At 35.4% G+C, this 12,232-nt stretch overlaps 1 protein-coding gene across 2 annotated transcripts in view; it reads right to left on the bottom strand.

Annotated features, from left to right (window-relative positions):
• Positions 1–12,232, bottom strand: part of LOC124605654 (transmembrane 6 superfamily member 1-like) — a 195,557-nt gene that overhangs the window by 22,195 nt on the left and 161,130 nt on the right. For both annotated transcript variants that reach the window (XM_047137479.1, XM_047137480.1), the window contains exon 5: positions 9,666–9,887. In XM_047137479.1, the coding sequence (XP_046993435.1) occupies positions 9,666–9,887 (222 nt within the window). The remainder of the gene's footprint in view (positions 1–9,665; positions 9,888–12,232) is intronic.

Below are 12,232 nucleotides of genomic sequence, written 5' to 3'. Positions count from 1 at the left end.
TTAAGCATGCGAAAGTGTTGTGAAATACAGCTAAGAAAACTGATGCACCTTGATAAACCCTTAGACAAGTTAATTCAGACTGACGCACTGAAATGACATCCACCAAACTGAGTTCAGCAAGGCCTAGTTTATGGGCCAGATGACTCAATTGCAGAATTTTTGAAGTATGTGGATGAGCTAGACTATGCATGGAAAAGTCATGACAGGCCAAACAATCAAAGTAGGGGAGAGTACCACCACTAGAGTGGTGGGTTCTCTCAAAATCAAAATTATCATAACAGACAAAATAACTATGGTAACAGGAACAGTGCTCAAAATAGTAACAATTACAGACAAAATGTCACCTCAAATCAGAACCGACAGTATACACAGGAAAACAATTAACCACCTCATTGTGGGCCTATCAGTTTGAGGTGAGGAGAAAAACTCGTAACCAGGCTAAGAGAAGGAGAAACAGATACAGGTTACACTACCAACATCACACAAATAACAGTAGGAACTACCAAGCTAATAATGTAAATAAGCGCTATGAATTTTGGAACTATATGTTAAAAGAAATGAGTAACGATGACAAAATAGTTATAAGCTTAGTGATGAGGACCTGACAAATTTATTTAACATTAAGTGTGTATTCAAGGATGGTTATAATGATGATTATAGTATTGATCTTTGGCTTCCCTCTGACAACCATGCCTCCCTCCTTGTTTACCTTTCCCTGTTGCTTCATAACCTGGGTTGTGAGTAACTGAATCCACTTTCCCTTCTTCCCTTTTTTCCCCTCTCTCCTCCCTGATGAAGGAACAAAGTTCCGAAAGCTAGGAATGAAAAATTTTCTGTTCTGTTTTGTGTTATCTATCGGCTGTACTGAGCTAAGTACTGGCCAGCCCCTCAATCTCTTTGTTAGTGATTATAGTATTGCTAGTTTGTTTGTTAGTGATGATGATGATCCAGTTTTGTCTGATATGTGTGTGTGTGTGTGTGTGTGTGTGTGTGTGTGTGTGTGTGTGTGTGTGTGTAAGTACAATCTGCAACATTTCAGTGCAGTAACGTGTTCATTGTAACAAGGACCCGAAGTCAGAAATATGTATGTAATCAAGGCATCAAACTTTTTAATGCGCTACTAAAACATATCAAAGAGCTGGAAAATGAGGATAAATTTAAAACTGTTATAAAGAGTCACATGCTTCACAAATATTATTACAGTGTAAGTGAATTTCTATGCTCAGCTGTATTAGAATATAAAGAACCATATGCTTGACAAATGTTCTTACAGCATAAGTGAATATCTCTGCGCAACTGTATAAGAATATATGTTTAAGTTAATGTGACAAATGAAATTACATCAGTGAATATGTCTGTCAAGCACATAAGAAATTATGTTATAAAAACACTTATTAGTTGTATATTGTATTAAACATAAGATAGATTCATATGAATTCAGCACAGGTAAAAATTTTGTAAATATATTACATAGTTGTTAAAATGTACCCTGACAAATCCTATATCACAAATGTGATCATTGGGATGATAATAAATAAATAAATAAGTATTATAGTAGTTCCATTACATGTTTATTACCTTATAAATAAAAAATACTTTTTTATTTTAAATTCAGTGTATTAGTGTTTGTTAAATGATTCTGTCATATAGTGTTCATTAAAAAAAATGACGATCATTCCACTTGGGACCTGTGGAAGGTACATTAGCTTATTTGTTTCTGTTGTAAATATTTATCATGTATTATTGTTTTTGTGACATCTGCTGCATCCTGGAGGACCTCCTCACTATGGATCAATTGGAATGAAAGTAAATCTAATCTAAGGCAAAATGATAACCTTGTACTCAAAAATATTGATGCTTTAGTAGCTGATCCAGATGATGACGCAGCAGTAGAGAGATTTGACGTTGTAGCTGAGGTCCGTGCAGATGCATGTGACTCATATGATGATGATGATGATGATGATGATGATGATGATGATGATGATGATGATAATGACAACAATGTTAATGGTATTTTGTTTAAAGAGGAGCTTGATGGGATGATTTTTGTACAAGTATTGGGAGATGAAGTTAATAATAATCGGTTAGTAGGTATTAATGATTTGATGATTGATGATAAGGTACATGGAAGTCAGTGGTCTTCTATTGATGTCAGGGAGATTTTGGCTAAGAGTAATGATAAGAATGAACAAACTTAGCAGATAGGTTACAATGTTTCAGAGGTTTTAAATAAGCAAGAAATCAGTGAAGTGAAATGTAGCAGTGATGATGATTATTTGGAATTTGAGAATAGTGAAGTTGTGGAACACACACAAATAAACAATGAGGTAAGTGATAATTCAGGCAGTCAGCAAGGTATAATTAGTGAGTCCTCTTACACAGAAAGCAGTAGTTTGTCAGATCCAGAAGAAATTCAGTCTAATAGTGATATGTCTTTGTGTAATTTACAAACAGTTTCAATGAATAAGCAACAATCATACATTAATTTAGATTTTAAAGAAATAGAAAATGATTTATTAACGGAGGAAGTGAAAGTTGATAAACAAGAGGTATCTGGTAGTCCATATTTTGAAATAACAATTGAGAATTGGAAAGGCATGTGTCTAATAGACACAGGTAGTCCTATTTGTTGCATATCTACATCTACATCCATACTCCGCAAGCCACCTGACGGTGTGTGGCGGAGGGTACCCTGAGTACCTCTATCGGTTCTCCCTTCTATTCCAGTCTCTTATTGTTCGTGGAAAGAAGGATTGTCGGTATTCTTCTGTGTGGGCTCTAATCTCTCTGATTTTATCCTCATGGTCTCTGCGTGAGATATACATAGGAGGTAGCAATATACTGCTTGAATCTTCGGTAAAGGTATGTTCTCGAAACTTCAACAAAAGCCCGTACCGAGCTACTGAGCGTCTCCCTTGTAGAGTCCTCCACTGGAGTTTATCTATCATCTCTGTAATGCTTTCGCAATTACTAAATGATTCTGTAATGAAGCGCGCTGCTCTCCATTGGATCTTCTCTATCTTTTCTATCAACCCTATCGGGTACAGATCCCACACTGCTGAGCAGTATTCAAGCAATGGGCAAACAAGCGTACTGTAACCTACTTCCTTTGTTTTCGGATTGCATTTCCTTAGGATTCTTCCAATGAATCTCAGTCTGGCATCTGCTTTACCAACAACCAACTTTATATGATCATTCCATTTTAAATCACTCCTAATGCGCACTCCCAGATAATTTATGGAATTAACTGCTTCCAGTTGTTGACCTGCTATTTTGTAGCTAAATGATAAGGGATCTATCTTTCTATGTATTCGCAGCACATTACACTTGTCTACATTGAGATTCAATTGCCACTCCCTGCACCATGCGTCAATTCGCTGCAGATCCTCCGGCATTTCAGTACAATTTTCCATTATTACAACCTCTCGATATACCATAGCATCATCCGCAAAAAGCCTTAGTGAACATCTGATGTCATCCACAAGGTCATTAATATATATTGTGAATAGCAATGGTCCTACGACACTCCCCTGCGGCACACCTGAAATCACTCTTACTTCAGAAGACTTCCCTCCATTGAGAACGTCATGCTGCGTTCTGTTATCTAGGAACTCTTCAATCCAATCACACAATTGGTCTGATAGTCCATATGCTCTTACTTTGTTCATTAAACGACTGTGGGGAACTGTATCGAACGCCTTGCGGAAGTCAAGAAACACGGCATCTACCTGTGAACCTGTGTCTGTGGCCCTCTGAGTCTCGTGGACGAATAGCACGAGCTGGGTTTCACACAACCATCTTTTTCTAAACCCATATCTGGTAAATTAAGGGGAAAGGTTGAAAAACAATGCTTCATACATAGAATTTCCTGTAACAGGTGTTAAGATTAAGAGAGCTACAGGTAAGTGCAGCAAGCCAATTTCCAAACAGGCTTTTATTTCATTTTTAATTGGGGATTTATTGTTTGAACAAGGATGTTTTGTGGTGGTAGACCTAAATGAACATATTATTTTGGGCATGGATTGGATAATTAAAGCAAATGCAATTTTTGATTGGGAAAACTTAAAAATGTGTTTCATAGAACCAAAAACTGGTGAGGTCAAATTACATTTAAGGTGTACAGAAAATTGCAGTAATCAGATAAGAGAAATTGAATTTTCTGATGACGTGCATTGAAGGTTTAGAGGAGGAACAGGAGAACAATTTTGATAGTAATAGTTTTTCGCAGTTAGTCAATGATAAAGCAGATGGCGTATCTAATTCTGAGAGAGAAGATTTCGATCAGTTTCTGTGGGAATATTGTGACATTTTTTGTAATAAGCCAGGAAGAGATAAAAATTATGTCTGCAAATTAAAAATGAGACAGCATGATCCATTTTTTATCAAATCATATGGGGTCCCAATTTGTAAAAGAAAATTAGCGGAGGGAGCATTGCAGAAGATGCTAAAATGGAGGATAGTGGAAAGGAGCAGCAGCCAGTACAATAATCCACTGGTTGTTGTTTCTAAGAAAGATGGAAGTGTTAGGCTTGTTTTGCATTCTCGCCGTTTGAACAAATTCCTTGAACGGGAAACTGACCATCTTGAATCCATGGATGAATTATTGAATAAATTCAGTGCCACAAAATATTTTTCCAGTCTAAATTTGACACAGTATTTCACCAAATTGTTTTAGAGCCAAATCCAAGACAGTATACTGCATTTTTACATAATGGAAAACGCTATCAGTATTGTGTGGTGCCATTTGGACTTAACATTTCAGTTGCTGAATTTATCCGTGCTTTAGATTATGTCTGAGGTAGTGAATTAGTGTCCAAATTGGTAATTTATGTGGATGATATTTTAGTAACTTGTAACATATCAGAAGAACATATTGAAGCTTTAAGGCAAATTGGAAAAAAGTTTAGGCAGCAGGGTATGACTTTGAAATTAGATAAATGTAAATTTGGATTGACAGAATTAAAATTTTTAGGCCACACTATTAATGAAAAGGGGATTTTCCCTGACAAAGATAAACTCATGGCCATACAGGAATTTCTGATACCCAAAAATAAAAATCAACTTAGATCATTTTACAGTTTGGCAAACTTTTACCGAAAATATGTATGTATACAGACGCTTAATGCGCCATGTCTCAGAGAACTTCTTAAAAAAAATTCAATTTGGGAATGGACAACTAAATGTCAAGAGGCATTCAATGAAATTAAGAAGCAATTTTTGCAACAGTAAAATCCTTACTAGCCCTGATTTGGCATTGCCATTCTGTCTTATGACTGATGGAAGTGACTATGGGCTTGGAGTACACATTTTTCAGCAGAAAGAAATCACTTTTCAATCAGTTTTGCTAGCAGAAGATTACAGAAACACGAGAGAAATTATACTGTCACAGAAGAAGAACTTTTAGCTATTGTCTGGGGATTTAAAAAGTTGAGCTACCTAGCTGGTCATAAAACAATAGTTTTCACTGACCACAAAGCTTTGAGCTACACACAGGAATGCAAACTTTTTCATGACAGAATTACCAGGTGGGCTATTTTCCTACAACAATTTGACTACACAATACATTTCATAAAAGGAAACCAAAATGTGATAGCGGATGCTCTGTCCAGGTTACCAGTGGGCAGTGAACAAGAAAATGAAAACTTACAGAATGACAAAATTTTTTGGAGCACGTGCATTCAGGAGATAAAAGGGGAAAAGGAAATTGCTAATATCTGTACCCAATTAAGATGTAACCAAAATCAAGATGAGGAATGGAAATTAGTAAAGAGTTATATGGGTAAAAAGAGGTATGAAAAAGTGAAATTATATTATCAGGTTTTTAAAGGGATTTTATTTCGAAGTAGTAGTCCCGACTCAGACAACTGGAAAGTATGTTGGCCAAAACAACACATAGATACATTAATTAAAGACATACACCAAAGTTATGGACACTGTGGCATAACAAAATGTGTACAAAAACTGAAGGAAAATGTATATTTCGTAATATCTCTAGAAGAGTTAGGAATTGTCTGTTAACTTGTGACTGATGCCAGAGAGTTAAAGTCTCCAATCAAAAGCATCAGGGTTTTATGCAAAGTATATTCCCAAAAGGTAAGTCAATTGGCAATGGTTTGTTTGGAAAACTACCTCGCTCCAAAGATGATTATTTTTATATTTTAGTTGTAGTAGATCTGTTTTCAAAATTTATAAAATTGTATCCATTGAGGAAAGCATCCAGTAGGAAAATTATTCAGTATTTTACTAAAGATTATTTCCCGAAAGTGGGTAAGCCACAAGCAATCTTATCAGATAACAGCAGTCAGTTCACTTCAGCCATATGGGAAGAATTTATCAGCTATGAAAAGATAAAACATATTTTAATACCCATTTATTCACCATCGTGTAATCCAACAGAGAGGTACATGCATGAAATAGGTAGGCTTTGCAGGACATACTGTGCAAAAGATCACACAACCTGGTCTTGGTATCTTAATCAATTTGAAGATGTACTGAATAGTTCACAGCACACTACCACAAGTTTCACACCATTTGTTGAAATACAGTTTGACAAAAAGCCAGAGAACATTTTAAATAAATTATTTGATTATCCTGCTGATACTGAAATCACCTCAAATGAAAGATCAAAATTGTTAGAGACAATCATGCCACAAGAAAAGGAAACAAAAACATGATAAGAAACTTAAAAGTAATTCAATATACGGTAGGGGATCTGGTATTAACCAAAAGTTACGAAAAATCTAAAGCCATCAATAAGGAGATAAAGAAATTTTTTGATATCTACTTTGGACCATTTGAAACTCTAGAGATACCTCATCCTAACGCTTACCATTTGATATATCCTAGGTCAAAGAAAATTGTTTAGATTAAGAAATATTACTCAGCTGAAACCACATTTTCAATAACTGCAAGCCCTCAAGGGGGTACACTCTCTATGTGTACCATGTGTCTGGTGGGCACAAGGACCCCAGATAATGTAGTATCTGCCTCAACACCATAATACATCGGTACTACATCCCCACACATATTTATACACATTTCTATCCTATGGATTTATGCTGACTTTGATTATCTATTTTATTCATGATATTGATGTTTGATGATGTGAGGTACAATAATTTGCTTAATACACTTTACTTTGATATTTTCTGAGGTTTTATATGATCAATCCTCAGTGGGTACACACATACTTTGTGTACCATGCTTGTGGCATACGAAAGGTGCCCCAGCTAATGTGACATTTGCTTAACAGAAACATATCAGTGTTCATTCCACCCACACAGCTTAATTACACATCTATCAAAAGTCAAGATAACTATCAAATTATTATCATTTTTTTTTTAAACATGGGATACATAAGATTATGATACTTGACGATGAGAGGTTGCTAGAATGTAGCCACATGTATGAAAGAGAAAGAAAATAAGCTATGAAATATTTGAATCCACTGACATAATTTTGTTTCACTAACATGAAATTGCCTGCATTTGCTTCAAAGGTTTTCTATGAGATGGAATAGAACCACAAATATGGTTTTGCTATCAGAATAATAATGAAAGATTTATCTAAAGTTGGAATTAATTTGCACATGTGGTGTCAGTTTTTATCAAAAGCTGTCCGGTTTGTCATTGGATTACCTAATTTGCACTAACACTGTCAGATTTTATCTTAATGTTGTCTAAGAGGAAGGATCTTGATTATTTTGTGTTAGATTAAAACAGAGTCTGCCACATAACTTACAGTGAAAGTCATTGCATTAATAAACTGTGGATTGAAGAAATTAACTGACTCTGTACAAGGTGAAATACTAATGAAACTTACTTGAATTCATAAACAAATATTTTGTCACCATTTCGTCAAAGACAAATTACCCCAATTAGTATGACTGATACATGATAAAGAAACTATTCTTACGAACATTATAAAATAATTACTTAAAATGTTAATCCAGTCATGTAATTTCTAATATTTTTTATGACATTTGATCTTTTAATATGCATAAGCCTTTTCTTATGTATACGTCTTTATCTATCAATAGTTTGTGACCTGATGCAGATTGGAACTTTCAGATCCATTGTCAAGTGATGCCTGAAAAACTCTTGTTTGAAAGCAAACCTTTTTATTTATAAAGAATCGCTTTGGCTCGCAGATACCCAAACCTCTTCAGGGGTTATTGAAATAAAACAACCCCTTGTTTTACATTCCTTATTCAATACCCTAATGAAATACTGTCCGAAGAGGCTAATCATTGAAAGTTTCATAATTCCAATTGTATCTAACAAATGATTTCATGTAATACATTAAATTTCATAAAATTAATTATTTCAGTAGTTTACTTGTATGACATGTTTGTCCAATATATTTTCGCAATATTTTGCATTCACTAATGAAGCCATAATTAAGAAAAATTAGGTTTGCACTGTTGTTTTTCAGTATTTTATATAATATGACGTATATTTCATGTAAAAATCTTTTATATTGTATACGCCAGTTTCGGCATAAAATACACGAGGTTTTGTGGATAGTTACTCATAATAATGTTAAACTTTTAATTGTTAATTTTATAAATTTGGACTGTAGTTTTGTTGCCTTCATTGTTAAAATTGTATAAATAGGAGGAGCACAAGGTTAAGAGAAGTTCAGTTGGAGACAGTTTTGAGACGTAACCACTGCATCGAGAAGAAATGGCGCAGCCTGTCATAAACAAACCACTATAAATGGACTTGGTACCTGGATTATTTCATGGAATTCACATAACTTGATCCAATTAGCAGATGAAATGGACCGGGACAACGACTACTTCAGCAGCAGCAGCAGCAGCAGGAAGCAGAGTACTCCGAGTTACACCAAACTAAGATACATATAAACAATGAACTGAACTATATATGTGTCACTGCAGAGCTAATTACTAAAGTGTAATGTTTGGAAACGGTTCTAGCAGTAAACATATGCATTTGTCTCAAAGTTATCTTTGAGTGGAGGAGGCCAAAGTGATCAATAAGATACTCTCATGATCACGCGTTCTTGATGTCTATGGAAGACAATTGTAGCAACAAACTTTTGAGGTTTTTTGTTTAAATCAAATAATCTCATTCAATGTCAGAATTTTTGCCACAGTTCCAATACCAATTTCACAGTTTTGTTACAATGTCAACAAGATAATGCTCGCCTGCGCATGGCGAGATTTTATACTGCTTGCCAAACTGCTCCTTAGCTAGCAAGGTTGTTGGGCCTCTCCACAATTGAGAATATTTGGAGCATTCTGGGCAGAGCCCTCCAACCAGCTGGAGATATTGATGATATAAATTGCAAATTGGACAGAATTTAGCATGGTATCCCTCAGGGGGCATCTGACAACTCCATTAATCAGTGCCAAGCTGAATGAGAGCTTGCATAAGGGCCTAAGTGGACCAATGTGACTTGTTCAATTTGTAAAGCTCTCTCTCTTGAATAAATCACCCAATTTTTTCTGACTTTTAATCATTTGTTTGTCATTACATGTACATCACATCTACCAATTTCCATCTCATTTAAATAATGCCTTCATGGTGCATCATCTTTGGCCTTAGAGTGTACTAGTACAATCATTCTGTCTACATATAATTTTATTACATATATTAAAACTTCCTGTATTTGAATATTAGTTAATAGTTATGTAACAGTACCTGTGATGTAGCTCCAGCAACAAGAAGTGACAAATCCATCATCCATTCTGCATTTGGACAAAATACTAAACCAAATGCAAGAATTATGAAACTTGGTACAAAATAAAATATCATGATGAGGCCCTGAATCCAAGCAAATGGTGCTGGAGTTGTCTGCATGGTAATGGGCTCCACATTACTCTTATACCACACTGGTAACTGTTGCTGACTTCCAAGACATGCCTGCAGTTAAATAAGACACACTTCATTTCTCTTTGTCAGTATTCATTTTTTTGCATTATCTCAATTTGTAAAAAGTTAACTTAAAAATGAATGAGAAAGGTACCAGTCACTGACAGGCACATAAATAAGACTTAAAGAAAGTAATCTTGTTTTTGTGCATACTAACAACTCAGCATCTCTACTATGTATTGAGTAAGTTACCTTTACACCTTAAATTACTTATATTCCACCAAGGAATTACCATTGCTGCAGGAAAGTGGTTAGAAGGTGAAGCAATATGTATAATAGGTGCAAGAAACTCTATAAGTCAAACTATATAGGAAAGATACCAAATTAATTATATCTGCAATAACAAAAAAACTGTTTACTAGTAGAGTTCTATGAATTATGGATTATATGCGGGAGAAATTATTTAAATAATTGAGATTTGGTTGTTTAGCTGGCTATGTTATGTAGTAATATCTAAACTTATTTTGAGGAGAGTAAGTCGAAAATTAACTTTATTATAGTCTGATTAAAAGTACTTGATAGTTGACATTTGTCACTTGCCACTATAGTGTTGCCCCATCAGCTGCTGGCTACTGTTCTGTTATAGGTGACACACAAAGTCACAAACTCAGTGGGTCACTTCACAAATGTTATTAATGTGTATCACGGAGAAATTTTGGAAGTGGCCATTGTGAGGCATGCTAGAAATGCGAGTTGCTCTGTCAACAGCTAATTTTAAGAGACCAGTGATTGAACTGCAGCAGACAATTCATTTTGAAGCCCAACTAATTGAACTCATGTCCTAATATAACCACAACCTCATGATGTGCTATGTATCCACGAAAAAGGCGATCAGTGACCTGCAGCAGAACTAAAATCACAATTGCTTTGTTCACAGTTGTTAAAGTTAAGATACATGAGCAAACTCAAGATAAAAAAAAATTATTGCTAAAACCAAACTGTACTTCTCACTATCATTGATTATCTGAAACTATCCTCATACTGGCTACATGAGCTGTCATGATACCAAACAACACGCAGCCCTCGTTGGCACTTGATTACATCATAGGTAATATATGCACATTCCTATTGGAAAAAGAATGATAGAAAGAAAAATAAGAGTAAATAGAAAAGTCAATACAACGATGAAAATGACATGGCAAAGAAATATAAATTTTGTAAAAATTACATCTAAACCAATTAACTGAAAATAAATAGTAATGAAATCTTATGATTATATTTTGAAACAAAAAAAAAATTGCTAGTTTTCATGAGATTCAAACCCATGATCATCTACATGAGAAGTTTATATGCTATCAGTTGTGCTTTGTGACAGCAGGGGTTAAGTAGTTATATGTATGACTGTGGTTATCCAGTTGTAATAATGAACTGCAGCCTTTAAAATTCAACTTCATGCAACATCATGCAAAGCTGTCTAATGTAAGCTGATCTCCGTGCTTACGATAACTGTATAAGTGACACTGAATCACGTCTCGTGCAGAAGTATCCAATATAGTTGGTGAGTGCTATGTATGAAACGTGTGTATTTCATTATCATTCTTAGGCGCGTATGTTGTTTTTGGTCTGGTTGTCATTTGTGATGAAATACAAAATAGAAGTGCCAGACCCAGGATTCAGGATCCAAACATATCAACAAAGAATGCCTGACATGGAACTGGAAGTGAACTGACCAACTATCGTGGCCGCTTGACAATAGCAAACAATTCAGGTGTGATGTTCAGCACTCTGATTGGCGGAAACCAGCTCCAACACTTTAAGCATAAAATGCCAAATATCAAGTATTTTCAATCAGGTTATAGTGATCTTGTCTTGAGAGTAATGAAAAAAGTCTGGTCTCCACAGCCCTGTTCCAACACCGAAGCCCTTCTTCTCTTCTTAGTACTGTCATTAATAACAGTATCTGTCCTCTATCCACGTGTCCCTTCATTGTAAACCACACTGTATCCTCCTCCTACCAACGCCTAGTCTTCCACTCTCAGCTTCAAGACATACTTCAACAGAATACACAAATTTACTGTTACATCACTTTTATGTACATTCAATTTTGAAGTAAGTCAGACAAATTGCACCACCGCTGCCTTCATACAAACATTTGAAAGTTGTCTATAGTAGTAGTAGTAGTAGTAGTAGTAGAGGGGTTTGTGGGCGCACGACAGCAAGGTCTTCAGCGCCCGTTCAGTAACTTAGTGAGACGGTTGTCAAGAAGAAAACTCAGAACATTTATATAAAACGGAACATAAAACACGGGGAACAATCATTGAAAAATATGTGCTCACCCACACCGAAGCGTGGGATGAAGCAGGGCGTCAGCAGTAAAACATGGACAACACAGGAAG

Source organism: Schistocerca americana, chromosome 3, assembly GCF_021461395.2.
Source record: "Schistocerca americana isolate TAMUIC-IGC-003095 chromosome 3, iqSchAmer2.1, whole genome shotgun sequence".
In the NCBI taxonomy this organism is placed as follows: domain Eukaryota; kingdom Metazoa; phylum Arthropoda; class Insecta; order Orthoptera; family Acrididae; genus Schistocerca; species Schistocerca americana.
This window is presented reverse-complemented; position numbering and strand designations above follow the sequence as displayed.